This window comes from Struthio camelus, chromosome 1, assembly GCF_040807025.1.
Source record: "Struthio camelus isolate bStrCam1 chromosome 1, bStrCam1.hap1, whole genome shotgun sequence".
Lineage (NCBI taxonomy): Eukaryota > Metazoa > Chordata > Aves > Struthioniformes > Struthionidae > Struthio > Struthio camelus.
Genome location: NC_090942.1, coordinates 90,867,384 through 90,886,761, shown reverse-complemented (window position 1 = coordinate 90,886,761; position 19,378 = coordinate 90,867,384). Strand labels below are relative to the sequence as shown.

General features: G+C 47.1%; 1 protein-coding gene across 2 annotated transcripts; it reads right to left on the bottom strand.

The window, feature by feature from the left end:
• Positions 1–7,667: 7,667 nt before the first annotated feature.
• Positions 7,668–19,073, bottom strand: LPAR5 (lysophosphatidic acid receptor 5). 2 transcript variants are annotated; one of them, XM_009685100.2, is made up of 2 exons: positions 18,932–19,073; positions 7,668–10,880 (listed from the first exon to the last, which is right to left on the bottom strand). In XM_009685100.2, exon 2 carries the CDS (start codon positions 10,567–10,569, stop codon positions 9,457–9,459), a length of 1,113 nt encoding a protein of 370 aa, XP_009683395.1. In that variant the 5' UTR covers positions 10,570–10,880; positions 18,932–19,073; the 3' UTR covers positions 7,668–9,456. The 2 variants fall into 2 exon arrangements, with proteins under 2 accessions (XP_009683395.1, XP_009683394.1); XM_009685099.2 differs by lacking the exon at positions 18,932–19,073 and adding an exon at positions 17,415–17,638 and having other exon boundaries at positions 8,504–10,880.
• Positions 19,074–19,378: the final 305 nt, after the last annotated feature.

The following is a 19,378-nucleotide window of genomic DNA, read 5'->3' as shown; positions in this document are numbered from 1 at the left end:
TAAATAGCACAAAGAAGGACAGCATGGAGGGAATAGACCAGCGCAGGGTCAGGTTTGAAGTAAATGAAACAGGGACATTAATGTATGACAGGGCCATCCCAAGCTTCAAATGTGACTTGAGTTATAAGCCTAACTAGTTCCCTCTGAAGCATCCATGTCACTCTGCCTAAGACAATAATCTACTTATGAGACTGACAACATATTGCTGCTAGCAGTTACTCTGAAACAGCTACAGTCAATAAAAAAACATTTTAAAATTAAATAGCTAAAGGTTTCACCTATTGCTTCTCATATATTTAATCCTTATTTGTCTAGTAAGTCATGGATTCTCACCCAATAGCTTTCATTTTCCTTGTCATTAGAAGCTACAAAGTGCTTCCCTCCTCTGGGGACAGGTCCTTTTGGAGCATCCAGAGCATATACTGATGGTTAAGGTTGCATTCCAGATGTGCAAATAAGGCAATCAGATCACAGGACAACCTCTGCTTCCCAGGTCAACAAATAATATATCACCACCCACTACAACAGAGTTCAAAACTAAGTCAGCTTGCAGCATCACTGATACTTCCTGCGCTTAAAAATTGCTGCCAATATTCTTTTTATAAATTCTAATGACACATCCTTACTATGGCTGCACGAGACCTCCCCCGCACGTCTCCAAAATTCAGCTCTCTCAAAACATTCCCCCACCCCCCGACACGCACACTGCAACAACTACGCGGTGTAGTAGCACTGCCTGTTCCATGCTCTAATTCAGCAGCCTGCAGCAGAACCACAGCAATGCCCTCTCCCGGGCTGCGCTGGGTAACACACGCTGCCAGTCAACATTCCTCTGCATTTTCAATAGCTATAAAATACCTACTAGTATCTTTAATTCATAGCAGCATATTTTCCCAACATTTTTTTTTAAGTTCTCTATCCCCTCTGAATAAGTCTGTAACCAGAGACTTAAGCGCTGCAATCATGCAAATCGTCCCACCAGGTTTTTGTAATGCTAATTATATCCAATACATGCTCATCAATAAGAACATCTAATTCCCCTTGCTAATTATCTAGATTTCACACACTGATATAGAAGCACTTGAAAAATTAATCTCCTCATCATACAATGTTTGTCACCCTTTATCACCCCCTTAGTAATTCCTGCCTCGGAGCCCACAGGCGATCCTGGGCATGAGCACATAAACAAAACTTTTCCAAAAGGCCACTAATCCTTCGACCCTCCTTTTAAAGGTTCTCAGTTTGGGACTGGAGTTTGATTTGCAGAACTGCTTAGGTCTTGTACTTGTGACTGAAATCAGAAGGAGCTACCCAGAGAATGTGTACGTGCTATGTAACACCCTGAAAAGTGACATCCTAAGTAACTCAGGACATACACTTGAACTACTACGTTTCCTGTATATAGAACAGCAATACCACCATCTCAGCTTATGGGTCTCCCATTAAAGAAGCTGATTCAAATTCATGAAGCCACTGGACACAGTAATGATAAAGACCACAGAAAAGCCTGAGAAGATCAGTAGTCCTGTTTGCAGAGTGGGGTTTGGATAATGTGCAGTAAGTAACTGATGGATTTGCACGCTGCATGTGGGGAAAAAAAAGTAGCAAACAGCTACTCTTTTTTTCTGTGAGCAGTGTTCTTCCTACACAGGGAACAAAGAAGGGACTTCGTGGAGAAAATAACCTGTCACTGCATAACCAAGGACAACCGTGACACCTATGCACAAGGAGCCCACAAGAAGAAAACTAATTCTGGCATTTCTGAACCAAAAGTGCAAGGATTTGAAAGCTTTTATTTTTTTTTGGTGTATGTTTTCATTTATTGCGGCACTCTTTAAATGTGTGAACTCAGCATTTGTCAGTGTCTGATTAGGCAAAACCTTTGCAGAAGGCACCAACCTGTGTGATAAGTGAGATCACTTTGAACTGCCTTTTCTTTTTGTTGCTTCTTGCATTGTTCACTTTGCACTGGGGCGTTCCTGCAAGCCTGACAAGAAAATTCACTCCCTCTCCTGGGGAAAGAAGCACTCACACCTTAACTTCCTTCTGTTTTACAGCTTCTTCCCTTTAATATTATTACTATTACTTTAATTCTGCTTTTCCCCAAAAGCTGGGCAGGCTCGAGAGGAGGAAAGAACACGAAATGGAGCTGTACCCTGATGCATGATTACACACGGCAATTAGCCTTGATTGCTCCCATCCTGGGGGACTGAATTTCCCAGCTGGCAGCACCAGCCGCTCCTGCCCTGAGGGCACCTCGGCCAGCTGCAGGCCCGAGCGTGCCCGGGGGCAGGGTACAAGACCCCCGCTTTCTAACCTAATTCCTGTGCCGCGGCAGTCTGCCGGGGGCGGGTTTATAGGTACCTTCACAGCTGCTTGAAAAAGGCAGTGCTCGGCTGGGGAAGAGCCTGGGACTCTCCTCCGTCCACCTGCAAACCACGCTCTGTCTGGCTGCAGGGCCTCCCAGGTGCTTGCACAAATGTAGAAACTACGATCTCACTTTCTCCCGAGCTTCTCGGTCTCGTGGCCGCTTTGTGAGCTTACAGCCGCTGCTGGGAAGTGCCACAGACTTAACTGCATGATGAAAACCACCCAGAAGACTCATTGTAGCTTGTTTAAGCCTCATGGCTGTGCAGCAGCCGCAAGGCGGAGGTGGCAGCTGAGAGCAGCTGCCTCAGCAACCCCTCTGACTGGCCCCACGCCCGCGGCCGGGGAAGCAGCTCCCTGGCCCCCCAGCCCAGGGGCTCGGGATGCGTCCTCCTCTTGGGGACTGCCCGTGGGCGATCTCGGCTTGGACGGCCCTGGTTAGCCCAGTGCGGCCCAGCTTGGCACTGTCCCAGACCCAGGGCTGCAGTCAGCTGTGCCGGCCCCGATCCTTCCCCGATATTTTAGGGGAAAACTCAAAAAAACCTCATCTTTCCTTGGAGGCACCTAAAGGGATCAGGGGAAATGCTGGAGGACAGCCAGGGCTGCTCGGACCGGGTGGCCGGCGGTCCCCGCCCCGGGGGCGCCGCCGGCAGCGGCGGGGAGGCCGCGGTCGGGCAGGACGCCCCGCAGAGAGAGCTTCCCCCGCCGCTATCTCGCCGTGGCTGCCCCGAGGGAGCGGGGCCGGGGCCCCCGGCGACGGTGCCGCGCCGGCCCCTGTGCCGGGAGCCCCCGGCGGGGCCTCGCGGAGCACCGCCGCCGCGCAGCCGCCGGGGGCCGCTGTTGGCCGCGGAGAGCGCCGGCTGCGCGCTGGGGCCGCGGCTGGGCGGCGGCGGCGGCGGGGCACCGCCAGCCGGGGCGGCACGCAGGGGCCGAGGCCACCTCCTTTGCGTGCCGTCTGCCCGCTCCGCCACTGTCCTCCGCGCCCGCGGAGCGCCGGGCCACCCCGGCATCGGGCAGCCCGACGGCGCCGGGCCCGGCCCCGGCCTTCCTGCCCTCTTGAGCTCCCGGGGCGTCGGTGGCTGTAGCTGCTTTGCCGCTGCTGCCGGTGGTGGGCGCGGGCCGTCCAGCAAAAATGGGGGTAAAAGAAGTCCGGCCTGTTTTGTCGTGCTGCTTGGCCGCAGAAAGGCAGGCATTTGAGGCTTTTGGAGGCATTTCCCTCATTTTTTCTGCCACCAACACTGGGTGTGTGCGTGTGGTCGTGTGATCACTGAAAGATGTACATATGCAACCGTATATGTTGTTTTGGATTTAGAAATTCTTCAACTGTTTCAAAAAAAAATTTTTTTTTTTAAAAGCACACAAAAACAACCCACAATCTTGGTCAAAACGATTTTTTTCCTCCTAAACGTCCGTTTTGGTGAAAGCATTACCCCCCTCTCCGACCCAGTACTTTCAGCTAGTCCTGGGTATGTCTAATTCAGTCTGCTTTACCCTTGTTAGCGCTCGTCGGAGGGAAAAGAATAGCAGGCTGCGACCCTGCCGGTATCCTTGTGAAGCTGGGACAGGCTGTTCCAGGTGTCACGCTGTGCTCCGGGTTTGGTCTTGTCATCTGCGTCCATTCCAACGCAGTGGCGGGCTGCTCTATAGCTCAGCGCTGTCTTTACTGTTCTTTCTCTGTTTTTCCAGAGTCAGGCAAGGTCTTTCATCTTTACTTTCTGGTGAAAAATTTGATCCCTCCCCTCCTCCCACCCCGGATAAAAGTATTTTCTTGTTCTCCTGTATTTTGGAGGCTGAAATGGAGAGTATCTCACTGCCTGCACTTCAAATACAGCAGTGTTTGGGGGACAGGAAGGTTTTATAGCTAACACGGAAGAGCAGATCACCAGTCCCCTTGTTTTTGGGTTAAAGCAGGGGTACAGCCAAATCTTTCAAATTATCACCAGACAGAAATGGCAGCATAGCAGGTGCTTCACCGCACTGAGATATCACACTGTTCCATACTCACCATATCTGGGAGCCTTGACTGGGCCACTATACTACCGCACAAGGTGCTATGCAAACCAACCAAAAACGATCCATGCCCAAAGCTCTCTTAAGGTATAAGAGCAGAGGCAGGAGACGTCATGGAAAAGTGGAAAAACATGAGGAAGCCCCGGGAGGTACAGCAGTTATTAGCACAGCAGTACCCTGCCTGGCCTCTGCTGAGGTTCTGTTGGCAAGCTGGGGTACACAACGTGTGGTCCAAAGAAGTGCAATTCTGAGAGCGGATGATACTGAAGAAACATCAGATATCTCCAACTGTCACTATACTATTAAGTCTTTGAACCAGAAGTCAGTAGGATTTGGTGATGGTGGTAGTGGTGGCTTGATTTCCTCTTTTCTGTGGAGTGCTAGAAAATGCTTGGGGTACCAGATCAGCATCTAAACCACAAAACCATAGAATCAAAATAATTTAGGTTGGAAGGACCTCTGGAGTACATCTGGTTCAACTCCCAGAGATTTGGGAGTTTCTAGATGTTTCTAAATCATCCAAATAAGCAACCATTTTCAAAAGTGACTTGTGTGTCTGTCCTGCTGGAAGGCAAAAGACTTGAAATCCTGAAGTATTTGTGCATTTCTGAAAACATCCTGTCTGATCAATACAGAAAAAACATTCTCTGCCTTTTGCCATTATTTTCATTTGTTCAGTCTTACCTGATAAGAAGACATTTGTTTAATGTTCACATCTGCAAATGACACAAAGTGCAGAGAAGCAGTGAGTAGCATCCTTTACCCCTGACATATTTAGCGGGAACCCTAATTCAGGAATTATTTTGGTAGGCTATAGCAGGTCATTTATACATGTTGAAAAGGCCCTGGTGAACTTTATTCTTGTTTAATTTTTCTTGAATACCTTTGCTTCATATGATTTGTTGTATCTATTGTTTTAAATACATCTTAAATACATGCTTCAAAGCAGTACCATTTTGTAATAATCAGTATTTTGATGAGATGGACATCATCATACCCAAATCTTCCAGATTTTTTTTCTTTGTTCGTTTGCTCTATGCATACTTGTTAATTAGAAGCTATAAACTAAGATAAGGTCAGTGACTCATTTCACTGAGAGTCAGCACATGCATGTCCTCTTCTTAATGACCACATGATGGAATAACAAATCAGGCTGACAAAGGCAAAAATGTAGAAGCAGAAGATCTATCTAACACTAATTATTTCTGGCAAGCATGAAAAAAAACACTAAAACAGTAAGTAAACAACCAAAATATCCTCCAGAATCCAAAGTAGTCAGATTTGACTAGAATTCTCAAAAATGAAATAAAATTAATAACAGTTGAAAACGATTTAAGTTCAAAAGGGCAAAAACCAGCTTCGTGCACTGGGCACGCTATTGACAATATATAAAAATTAAGGAAAACCTTCAGAAACTCGGGAACTTTCCTGCTACTTGTAGCATGGCTAACAGCCCCTTTAACTGTCTGATGAGATCCATTAAGAGGTCAAGTTTTCGGTTATTTATAATTTCGTCAAAATATTTGCAGTAAAATTTCCTCTGCTGAATGTTCCAGGTAAAAATAGTTTAGCTGTTTTCAGAAATGAAACTAAAAGAAAAAATGATATTTTCTCATGTTGTTTTTGAGAATTGCTGTGATTTGAGAAGCTGCGCATTTTTGGGGGGAGGGGGAGGGAAGGCTGCTTTAAATTTGGCAGGGGGGCAGTCTCTTTCAAAGTTGTGCCATTTGCCACCTGAAAATTCATTCCTACTTGGCAAACTTGCCAGACTTTGAAAGACCTCTGTTCACCCCAGCTCTAGAGAGTTTGGGGCCTCTCTGAAGGCACTAGGAGTAGAGTGCCACAACTATGCTTTGTGGCTACCTGTGCAGAGATGGTGCACATGCCTCCCAGAGGTCTTCTGTGTCATCAGGCTCAGGCACTGGTGTCCAGGGAGTCCACCTTTCCTTGGTGGTTTTGTTGATGCTTCCCACAAACTGGACTTTATTAGCAAGAGTGCAGCAGGTTGAAGAGAGGGATCATTGCCCTCTGTGCAGTGCTTGGGATGCCACATCTGGAGTACTGCTGTGCAGCGTTGGGTCTACAAGTACACGAGAGACATCAACAACATGCATGCAATCCCACAGAGGGTCAGTAAGGTGGTTGGGGACTGGAGCATTCGGCCTATAAGGAGAGGCTGAGGGAGCTGGGTTTGTTCAGCCTGGAGAAGAAAAGGCCGAGGAGATCTAACTGATATCTGCCTCTGCCTGAAGGGAGGGTGTAGAGAAGGCAGAGCTGGACTCTTCTTGAAAGGGCACAGAGAAAGCACAAGAGGCACCAGCTGTGACTTGCAACAAGGGAAAAACTCTCCCCTGGAAGTGATTTGGCACTGGCATAGGTGCCCAGAGGGACTGGGTAATCTCCATCCTTGGAGATATTCAGGACTCACGGCCCTGAGCAACCTGATCTAGCTCTGCTGTTAGCTCAGGGCTCTGAGCACGTCCTATCTCCTGCTAGGGCTGGGGCTGCATGGGTTTGGGACCAACTTAGAGAGAGTGCAGCTGAGGGCTGCTCCTTCCCTCTGGTGACTTTGGGAAGAGCTTCCAGAAAGCTCTGCTGGGAGGCCTTCGCCAGGGCTGACTGCCCCTTGTCCCTGGGAGCTGCTTTTAAGCTTAATCTCTTGCCTTTAGTTCTCTCTAGCTATATTGAAGCTGCATTGTAGCTGCCTGCACCTGACCATGTATCAGGTTGATCCAAACCCTGATACGGACCCGTGGGCAGACTTCCTCGCTTGGCCTGAAGCCTGCCTTGTCACTATGGACTTGATTGGCGATCACTGGCCTCTGGCCTACCCTGGTTACTGTCTCCGGACCTGATCCTGATGCTGACTTGACTTGACCTTGGACCTGCCTTGTCATCATGGACTTGTTTGACCATCTGGATTCTTAGCTGAACCTGGCTACCATCACCATGCTTCTTCTGCTCACCTTGCTCAGGTACTTTGGGATGGGGCCCTTACTGGTGAAGCTGCTTCCTTTGCCTGCCTTGCTATCACGGAGCAGCTGGCCCTTGCTGCTCCCTGACAACCTGCTGTAAGTAGGGACCTCCAAAGGCCTCTTCCCACCTAAATATTTCTGTGAATCTATGAAGAATCTGGGGAAGGCAGACAGGACCAGAGGAGGAGGAACAAGTAAAGGGGTCTAAGAAGGAGGAAGGTGGAGGCAGCTGTGGAAATGGGCAGCAGTGCATCTGCTGTGACATCACTCCACTAGCCCATAAGTTCTAGAACAAAAGAGTAACATCACACGTCACCAAAAGGTACACACTCAGGTGTGTTTCCTTTCCAGCTGCATTATTTCATAAGTGATTCATGTTCATGTCACAATCCTGAATTTTCAAGACAGAAATACTTACTCTCCCTCAAGCCTTCCTCCATCTCTTTCACCGCATCTCTCAGATGCCATTAAATGTCTTTTGTCTGCTAACATATTTCAACCCGAGTTTGTCGGTGATGCATGTGCTGAGAAAGGAGGATGTAGGTGGCCTCCTTAGAACATATGTCTCCCAAAACAGCCGGTGGCACAAGGATATCTCTGTGGAGAAGTTCACCATCTAGCCACTTGCATCTATAGTGACCTTGTAATACCAGGACAGGTCTTTAAGGGAGACTAGAAAGGTGGATTTGAATCCCTATATCTCCTAAACCGTATTGTAATACAAAAACTTCACCTAAACTGTATTGTAATACAAAAACATCACGCATTGCCATTCCTTTTTTCCCACAGCAGTCACAGGGTGAAGGCTTGAAATGTGATTCTTTGCTAATTCAGGAGGTAATACTCTAGAGACTTGGATTTTACTCTCACAACATTTCTAGACACTTTTCATTATCATTTCTTTAACATTAAAAAAAAAAAAATCAAATATACTGTAATGGATCCGCTCCAGGATAACCTAGTGCTGCTTTTCTGAGTCCTGCTGGAAGCCAAAGAGAGGTTCTGTCATAGTGCTGGTGGAAAGGTGAGCCTTGGGAGATTGGCAGGAGTGGATAACTGCGGTTTCTGGCGTTGCCTGCTTATAGCTGGGTCTCTTGCTTCTGGGGAGATTTACAGGGCTTTAGTATAGAGTGCAGGCTGAAAAGCATGTACAAACAGTGCAAGCAAATATATTTCACCACAGCCTCATTCTGTGACATCATTTCTCTTTGAGAACGAAAATCACCCAGACCTTGATATCAATCACCCGGTGGCTAAGTGACAAGAAAAAGTGCAAAGCACTGACGTCCATGTAATCTTCAGAACCGGCATTAGTTGGTATCCCTCTGTCTCTGTGGCCATTATGAATGCTTGGTGTATTTTCAAGAATGCTAGTGTTTCCCAGGCTCTCTTGCCTTAGGTAAATGTATACCCCATTGTGCTGCATGTGTGTGTGTATGTGCAGCTGCACAAGTATATTTGACATACTGCCAAAACATTGCTTTGCTAAGGTCTGTGACTTACTATACATTTAGGAACCTATTTTCTGCAAGAGTACTAAATACTCAGCTGTTCCTTTGACCTCAGCAAGGACTGCTAGATGCTTCAACACTTTTTGAAAATTAAATCACTTAATTGGGTGCCCAAAACTGGACTTAGGACTCAAACCGAGACATGCAGCTAAAAAGAAAAAAATAAGGTGTTCTTCAGTCTTTACTACTAAATTCACTCTATCAGCAATGACTACCATATCTGTGTTCTAATTATTCCAACAACCATTTCACCTTCCAGTTACACGTGCAACAAGGAGGTGCTCGGACAGGATGGACTTGCTATAGGAATCCATGCTGATCAGAACTAGACACAGTAGGTTTGTTTCAAGCACTTTTTTCCCCACTGTATGTTTCCTGTACCAGAAGATTTAGGTGGGACCATGTCACCAGCATATTTATTCAAAACAACCTTTCATCCTTCATCTTTGTCTCATCAAGTTCACCCACATACAACCTGCTGTGCTCCCTCCTTCAAACAGTTTGCTAATTTACCCTGACCTGTTTCCCACCATCTTTGTTTAACTATTGAATGAGCCACTCTGCAACTCAGCAACGACATGACCTTTTTGTGGTTATATTTCCGAGTCCTCAATAGGGGCACTCAGGAATATTGTAGTAGGAAGTGATGGCAAAGATTCACTGGGATGGATAAAATGGTCAGCTGGAAACTGTTTCATTTTTGAGGAAGTATGGACTTGGTGGGACTTATTTTCCACAACCTGATTCTTCAGCATCCCTATATCTGAGTCCCAGGCTTGTCCCCGCTGCAGCTTCTTAAAGGTGTTTCGGAAACCCTCAGTGCTAAAGTAGTAGATCAGAGGGTCCAGCGTGCAGTTCATGCTGGCCAACAGCATTGTCACAATTAGCACTTGGCGCACAGATGCTTGTGTTTGTTCCTCAACCTTCAGCATGTGGGCTTTTATCATCCCATAAACTGCCAGGGTACTGTTGTAAGGCACAAAGCAGATGATGAAGATGACCAGATTGACCAAGAGGAGACGGATGGTCTTCTGCTGTCGCAGGTTCCTCGTCTGGCTGACCTTGCAGAGCTCGCAAAAGATCCTAATTGAGCAGTACGTCACAGAGCTCAGAGGCAGGAGAAAACCCAGGATCTCAGCCAGGACAACGAGAGGGAAGAGGTTGTTCTGCCACATGTTGTCACTGAAACTTTCAAAGCACAGATGAATGGTCTGATTCTGTATCATACAGTGGTTTTGCTTGTGGACCATGGCTGTGGGGATGGAGCCCATGAGGATCATAATCCAAACGATCAGGCAAAGGAGCCTGGCCACTTTGGGGCGCCGCAGATGCCGCCAGCGGAGCGGGTGGACAATGGCAATGTAGCGGTCCAGGTTGATGCACATGAGGAAGAGGCAGCTACCATACATGTTAATCTGGAAGACGGAGCCAGAGACCTGGCACAGGAAGTCATCAAAGGGCCAGTAGTGGTTGGAATAGTAGTAGAGTCGCAGTGGCAGAGGAAGCGTGAAGATGAGGTCACTCACGGCCAGGTTGAACATGTAGATCATGACCACAGACTTCAGGCGCAGGTAGCGCATGAAGATCCAAAGTGCCATAATGTTGAGCGTCAAACCCGTAGTAAAGATCAGGATGTAGCCAGGCAGAAGGAGGTGGTGGTTGAAGCGGTAATCCTTGCAAGGCTGAGACACATTGGCAGCTGACATGCTCAGCGGGGAACAGGAGACGATCTCAGTGAGATGGCTGAAACTGCTGGTGGACTAAGGAGGCACAAAGAAAAGAACTGAGAGAAGTCATTCCCCTCGAGGAACCTATGGGCAGGTCACTCCCATCATCTGCAGCTGAGAAGTAGACGGGCTTGTCTGTCTCTTGGCTGGTGCCGTCTTGGCTTGCTGGTCAGTGGTTATCTGGCAGGGATGGTCATCTTCTGCCTCTAGCTCAGCAATAATTTACAGTGGTTATGGGGATGCTGATACCATGGAAGGTCATTGCCGATTGCTGCAAGTCGGCACCATTCCTGGTCAGAGTGGAAGATCAAGAAAGAACAGTTCAATTTAGAGGGGTCCTCTAAATACACCTTCTTGAAAGGTCAACATTCCACCATGGCGGCTTCTGCTACAAGAACACACAAAGAAAGAAAAGGGACAAAAATGTGCAGTAGAAGAGTGAGTGATGAAATGGCAGAAGAAGCAAGAACAGAGGATGTAACTGCTGTAAGGAATCATTTACCATTCAGCTCTAAAAATTCATTTTGTTTTGATCAGTAGTGTGACATAGGCATGTAAGAAAAGGACAGCACAAGAGCACACGGGGAAAATAGTCAACGCAGCTCCAGAAAAAAAGAAGAAAAAAGAGAGAGCGAAAGAAGAGAGAGAGAGAGAGTAAGCACTCTGAGGGAAAAATGCTGACTGGAAAGAAACTTAGAACAGAGTAAAAACTGTATTATACTGTTTTTTATCAGAGAAACAGGACTTTGTACGTTCATTGTAGATAAAGAGGATTACACTACAGCTAGGCTTGACTCCACCCTAGTTTCTCTTCCTAAGTGAAATAACCTACTCAAACCTGAGTCCCAGCTAAGGGCTTGACCAGAATGGATAAACTTCAGTGGATAGATGCACCTCACCCGTGTTTCTAGGGATGAGTGCGCAAACAGGACCAGGGCAGCGGAGGTATCTCAGGTCCTTCCTCAGGATTTGTAATAGACAGAATAACAGGGTTGATGAGATGGTAGAAATGACTGTGCTGCAGTTTAATTATGACATTCCAGTTAAGTGCAAGTAAAGATAGATTTACATTACAGCAGCTGGAGTTCCTTACGTTGCTTATGTTCACACAGTTTCTTCTCTAGCTCTTTCGGTGTGCTTTCTTGCACCGGCCAGTAGTGCCTATAAGGGTGTGTGTCCTTAGATCATTTTCCTGCTTATGACACCAAAAAGCATGAGGCAGCCCACATCCCACCCTATTCTTTTACCAACACAGAGGAGAACACCTAGGTAAGGCAACACACAGTAACAGAGGAATGACCATGGGCAAACATACCTGTGGCTCCTAGGCAATGTGAGGTTGGCAATCATTCTATATACTAATGGTAGCAGTGCCCTGCCAAACATTGATCAGCTGGAGTGGGTCTAGTGAAAGACCACCAAGATGGTCAGGGGGCTGCAGAACTTGACCTACAAGGAGAGGCTGAGGGAACTGGGCTTGTGCAGCCTGGAAAAGAGAATGGCTTTGGGAGACCTAACGGCAGCCTTCCCATACCTGTGAAGAGGTTGCTGGAGGAGGACAGAGCTAGGTTATTCACAGTGGGGTGTGGCAAGAGGACAAGAGACAGTAAGCGTACACTGAAAAAACAGAGATTCAGACTGAACATAATGAAAAACTTTTTCACCATGAGGACACACAGGCAGTGCCACAGGTTGGCCAGAGAGGACACAGGTCTTCTTGCTTGGAAGTTTTCAAGACCAGATTGCATAAAGCTGTGAGAACCTAGTCTGATCTGACAGCTGACCCTGCTTTGAGCAGGAGGCTGGACAAGACACCTCCTAAGGTCCCTTCTGACGTTCTGAGTTATCCTATGAACCTAAAACTAGTCATCTGCTCTAAAAGCTGCCACAGTGGAGTAAGGGTTAGTAAGCATGTTTGTAGGGGTTAGATAGGAACTCCCTGATAGAGCCAATGTAGAGTGTGATTTACCTCAAAAGGAAAGTAGAATTTTTTCTGTTTGGAGGTGGAGCTTACTGTAAGAGGATGCCACCCAGCAACCTATGCCCGCTTTGAAAGTCTAAAGGAAAAAAAAACACAGTAATTTTTTTTTTTTTAAATAAGAAAAAATTTCAGGCATGGCTTGATAGGCATGTCAGACCTTCTGGATGGCGTTGTGGGCAATGCGCAGGCTTAGAGGGAGGAGCTATTCAAGGCAGAAGCGCACACTGATCTTTTATTCTGGTGAATATATGTCAGATAATAAAAGTGGAGCTGTAATATGAGAGAGCAGGGATAAAAAGAAGATAGCTATCAATTTGCCCATCCTTTTTGTGTTGTTGTGCAGGTCTGCCACCATGCCAGGTTTCTTAGAGAAACTTCTACTGGTCTATCAAACTACATCTGAGCAGCTCTCTTCCGTCTTTGAAAGGGATGGTGAAAAACTTTGTGTGAACCCTTGCATAAATATAAGATAACCCAGAAAGACAACGCAAATATACAAGAATGTTACTGGTTTTAAGTGAAATGATTAGCTGCCTCCGAAAATATTGAGAGAGACATTGTGCTAGTGCCAAAACCCTGCAATAACTCCCTACTGAACAGACTGGAGAGCCCCTTTGTCTTGATTGAAACACAGGAAGACTGAGGACCTGGGAGAGAGCAGCTGTAACTTACCTGACGGCCTGCTGTAACAAGTGCCCAGACCAGCCAGGTGACAGGTGAAGGTGACTTGACTCTATAGACAAACTATTTTTATCAAGAGGGATACAATACACACCTCTAGAGAACACAAGTATGTAAGCATGGCCCCATACTGTGTCAGATCAGTGGTCTATCTATCTGAAACGTTGCCCATCTGAAATAATGGCTAGTAATGGATGATAAAGAGACAATATAAGGACAATGCAATTATGTAGTGATACTCCCCCAAATCCTCTTTCTGCTTCCAACAAATTGCAGTCCAGCCAGAGACTTCCTGAACCAGAGATGACATAGTTGTATTTAATAGTCCTCAGTGGATTTTTCTTTTATGGTTTTTTTTCTAGTTGCTTTTTGAATCCCTGTAAAATTTAACATCTACAACGTCCGGTGCTAAGGAGTGCCAGGGAGTTCCACAACTTAGCTGCATCTCATGCAAAGAAACATCTCATTTTACCCTTTTAAAACCTGCCACCTGCTATATTCAGCTCCTACTTTTAGTATTGGAAGAGACAGGGAAAAACTGATCCCTATTTACATTCTCCTTAGCTCTCCTTCTCCTTCTACACATGATTTTATAGACTTCTGCCATATTCCCCATCAGCCACCATCTTTTTTGAGGCTGATGGTCCTAGTCTTCTTAGTTGTTCCTCAGAGATCATCCATTCTGTACTTTTGAGCATCCTTGTTGGTCTTCTCAGAACCTTTCTAGTTCTGCTACAGCCTCTGTAAGCCCTGGGATGGAGTGCTGAAACGCATGTAGTATTCAAGATACGGATGCACTGAGTTGAGGATGAGGATCTCATCTGCGAGTGGTAATGGTCAGTTCAGATTGTTTTTTCTCATCACTTAGCTAGATTGAATTTCAGCTGTCATTTTAATGCCAGTCACTCACTCTCCTAATAATCTCTGCAGTTCTTCACAGCCAACTCTCATCATTTCTACTTTGAACAATTTTATGTCTCCAGCAGCTTTGTTATTTCATCATTCATACTCTTTCCCAGGTCCTTTATGAATAAGTCAAACAGCCCAAGACCCAGAACAGGTGTCTTGAAACTCCACTGAGAAAACTGACCATTTACTCTCACTCTCTGTCCTATCTTCTAACCAAATTTTATCCATGTAAGGACCCTTTATTTTAATTTCTTTAAGCACCATTGGTGAGGGACCATTTGAAAGCCTTTTGGAAACCCACGTGGCCCACTGTCTATGTGCTTGTTGATTTCTTCAAAGAACTCCAGCAGGACTGCGAGACACACCAACCCTTTACAAAAGCCATGTTGACTCTTCCCCAGTACAGCAGTAGGGTCTGCATGTCTGCTAGTTTTTTCCTTTATTATAGTTTCTGCTAAGTTGTGCAGCACAGACATCGAGCTCAGTGGTTACAAATCCCCCAGTATCTGTGGAGCCTTTTCTCAAATTGTGTCTGCTAGTCAGTCTTTAAAAGTAGTTTTAAGCAAGAGTTTGTGCACCACAGTCAGCCAGCTCTTTCCTTGAGTTGTTTTTGGAACTCTGGGATAGAAGCCCTGTGCTTTTGGAGATTTGCTAACTGTTTAGTTCATCTTATTGCTCTATAACGCTTCCTACCAACATTCTGATTAGACATACTCCTTTGACAAATTTCCCTATAAAGAGAGTTTCTGCCATGGAAATCTCCTAGACACTCCTGTTATGAAAACCAGTCCAAGAAATCTGTTGGGTTTTATCTCCGCCATCACCTTTTCTTTTTTCTAAGTGGTCTTGTCATACATATCAGCCCTTAAGCCACGGAGGCACCAAAGAGCAGATTTCTACATTTTGAAGCAAAGATCGTCACCATGAGCTGTGGTATTATTAAAGATAAGGTGATAGCCTGAACTTTGAAATAAGAGCTACCGTGATCAAGATATCTGAGACCTGATATGGGATGCTTACACCCACCCTCTTTGGAAAGAGGAAGTTGTGGGAACAGAGCTATTCCCTGCAGGGCTCTGGAGGTACTGTTCTCACTGTTCCTCACGGAAGAAGCAAGTTCTTGATGAAGCAGGCTGGGAGTGGGGAGGTAGAGCATACAAGTGCTGAAACTGGTTTGAGTATTCTTTTTAGTTAATGTCCAAGAGCCATGGGAGATATTCTTTGTGGTTGTCCTCTAGGAGAACCTCAGGTCTTCATTGCTCTACACAAAAGCTGCTGAGAGGTCTCGTCATCGGCTGTGCAAGGAAGCAATAGTATCACAGCTTGAACTAGCAATAGAGAAAAACCAACCAAGTAGATATTTTAGTGTCTAGATTCCTCTACAGAAATCAGTCTCCTCGTGGTGAGATGCTGCCTTGAAATCCTGAAGGAGCTTTCTGCTTGATGATTGACCTTAAGTGACCTAGCAGGTGGAGGTGGTTTCTTTTTACCTCTCAGCGTAGATCAGTGTGAGCCCTTCAAGGCCTGTGGTTGTCTGCCCAGACCATGGCCTTTTCTCAAGTCAAGACAGAAAACAGCAATTCAAACTAGAAATATCACCTAGGCAGATACCTCTTCCTGTCATAGTTTCAGCAGGAAGGTGAATTTATTGCTAGTGTTGTTGCTTTGGCAGGGTAGAAGGGGGAAGGGGTATGACAGGGGCATGACACGTGCATGTACATGCACACACACACACAATCGCACAATCTCACTCCCTCACTATAAACAACTTGCTGCAGGGGAAGAGGCACTGTAGAAACTAGAAGGGAGGAGGGGTAAACACTGGCGGCAGCTGCTGGTGAGGGAGGAAGGGTTGCCGGTGTGTGCATGAGGTGAGGGGGACACTGGCGTCAGCTGCTATTGCTGGGTGAGGGGAAAGGAGAACGTGATGTTGGAGCATGGGCAGACAACCCAAAAAACAGCTGCAAAGAAGGTGCTGCCCTCCCTCCCAAATACACCCTCCTGTGGCCGCCCCGCATTGGCCACAGCCAGGCACATGCCTCCTCTCAGCACTCAGGAGGTGTCCACTGCCCTGGCTGGTTTAGGGGGCCCCTGATGGCCTTAGACAAGGGCAGGTGCAGCACCTGCTGAAGACAAGCCAGAAGTCAGCCCCGAGGTCTGTCACAGGCAGCCTAGGCAAGGTGGCACCAGAGGACATGCAAAACACATAGGGCTTTTGAATTTGTCTTTTGCAGGGTGGGAAAACCTAACTATACTTGCTTATGGGAGGTGGAAGAAGCAAATGGGCCCTGAGATGTGTCTGGCATCTCTCTGCCTGGCCCTTGGCCTCTTGTCTCTCAACAGCCTCCTACCAAAGTCACCAAGAGGCAGCCTGTCACTGTCTGCTGGCACTGCACCGAGGATGAAGGAGCACAGCACGGTGGAACATAGGGTTGTCATGGAGCAGAGAGAAGAGGTGAAAGGAGAGAGCTAGAGAAGCATTGCTGAGCATGCCACAAGAGGGTAGCCAATGTTTCTGATGGTGGCTTGACGTTTAAGCCCTGCAGCACTCTGGGGCTGCCCTGTGGACACAGGCAGAGAGCTCAGCACTGGGGTGGCAAGTAAGCAGAGTAGTGCAGATGAAGCCACAAACTGCAGAAGCTGACTTAGTAGATCTGAAGCCAAGAGGATGTGCCGCATCAAAAAAATCCTATGGTTGCTTTAGAAATTGAAAAAATATATATTTTTTGTAAATGTGGATGTTTTTGCCTGCTATAGGGGATATTTAAGCCCCACTTTTCACCTTTTTCCTAACTATGAGATTAGGTTTTTGTGATTATTAGACCCACAGAGATTTTTGAGACTTAGAGTGTCTGTTTTTAATGAAAGATGTGTGACACTGGAGCTCAGGCCTCTGTGCTTAACTCATGAGGTCTGACCACACTGCCACTGCCTACTTGCTAGAAGTATCACCCACCTTCGTCTCCTACAGAGCCCATGGAAAAGGACATTTGTCCATTGCGGGCACCTTGGGAAGTAAGCCCTGCACACAGACAATGCCTTTTGTATCACAGAAACCCAAAGAAAGCCTGTATTTGAATAAATACTGAGACCTGTCTCACGCCTCTCAGTTTACTACGTAACTGAAGAGAAACGTAGAGGCGTTCTCAGTACCCAATGGTCAGTTCTGGCAACACGTGCTCCGCACCTTGCCAGGTTGGATGCCCTGTGCTCCCAAACCACCCACCTCTCTAGCCGCTTCCTGTTTGCTTACCTCTCTGCTGGCGAAGAGCTGGGGGTGCATGCAGGCTGGCTGTCTAACGCTTGCCGCCACTGTAGCAATTTCGATTTGGACATCTAAACCGCCATCAGCTTGAATCAAAACAGACTGGGCAGGCTGTCTGGCTACTTGCTCATCTGAGTCGCGGCTGCTCCCTACCGTGCCACGGCCGTTCTCTGACTGCCATGCTGCAGTTATCTTCCCTCCTCTCTCACTTCCTGATGCTGGCCACAAAGCATGAACTTTGCTATCTGAAGCCGATAAGCTAAAACACATCCTATGAAAATAAACATAATAGTGAAAGAAGCAACACCCAGGTGCGTTCGCAACCTGGGTCGTAGTGTCAAATATTTGCTTGTCTTTGCTCCTGTGCTAACTCAAGCCAGAATCAACGTAGGAAAATTAAAACATCGCCTTTCCCAAAATATTACCAAACAGAAGAGATAGAAGTGAAATATGGGAAGTGAGAGCAAAAGCAAGCACGCAAAGACAATTCGATCACTAGCCAGCACAAAGACTCAGCGCCTTATCAGTCCCAAGGGCTTGGGCACCTTGGGGCAGAGCCCCTGTGTGGGGCCCAGCTGTGCCCTATGGGCAAGGGCACAAAAAGAACTGAGCACAGTGCCCGTGGCAGACGAGGGCACATTTGTCACAAATGTCAATCCCATTGTCAAAAGTTGCAGGAGAAATAGCACTAAGAAAGTGCAAGTGCTGAATTAGCGGGATGTCTGAGACCTGGCACTGCCAGGTGTAACTGGGATGGGATCTGTCCTTTCTAGAGCCCATCCTGCACTCTGCTGCTTTCTGAAGTCCTATTTCTGCTTTGTTGGTCACAGCATACCTGGAAGAAGACAAGGGGTCAAAGAGACACTCCTAATCCTACCATCTTCCTTTCCCAGGGGCAGCTGCTGTCTCCTGCCCTGAGAAGAAACTGCTGTGCCTACAGGCTCTTCTTTCTCTGCAGCCCTTGCCCAGCTCCTCCATGCACTGGATGTTACTGTTTGTGTTTGACTTTCTCACTCCATGTGTCCCTTGTTCTGCTGTCACTGCCTCCTCATTCAGGGAGTGACACACCAAGGGATATATGTCCCTGCTGCTCATAAATCCTTAGAGGATACAATAGCACCCAAAACACTGATCTCATCCTGTTTCATTTTAGTGCTTGTCTTTTAGCAACCAGACTGCCTTTCTCACTTCCTAGTTGCTGGGATCTTTGTTCTCACAGCTTTTCACATTTTTAATTCCCATCAAGGCTCTGGTACTATTGAAGGCTTGCAAAGATATTGGGAGGGGCCCTTCCCCATTTGCAAAAAGAGTCTTTAACATCCTCTGTGGGAACCTTCCCCTCTGCTGCGCCTCCCCACCCCCCCAACATGCATGCACATGCGTGGCTAAGCCTGGCAGTCCTGGCCTTACCATGTGCATCGGGAGAGGAAGACATGGTGGAAATGAGCTTAGTCAATAGGTCTGTGCTGCCCCACAGCATCCGTCACGCGATCAGGCTCACTCACCTCACCGGGTCTTGGCACATCCGCCTGTAAATTCCCACTGCCCCTCCCAGGGGGGCTCGCACCTTTGCTCCTGAACTGTCTCTTGGAGGCTTAGCTCATGGGGAAGAACAGCACAACTCCCCGTGTTTCCTCACTGCTGTCTGAGTCGGCAGCAGGTAAGACCAGATTACTGGGGGGGTGTGTCGGAGGCTACACCCTGGTGCTGCAGATCCCAACATGTCTGCCACCCCAGAGTACTGACTCCAAAAGGCAGGAGTAAGGACCAAGCAGAACTGGAGAAGCAGGGAAGCGGAGAGACAAGCGGAGAAATGGAAAGCATGCTATGATGGAGGAGCTGGTCAGGTTTGAAAGGATAGCTGAGAAACCCAAACACTCTTCACATCTCTTTGGGTAGGGAAATGTAAAAAAGCGTAACAAAGGGGTTAGCCCACGTGTGGGGCAAGCGGA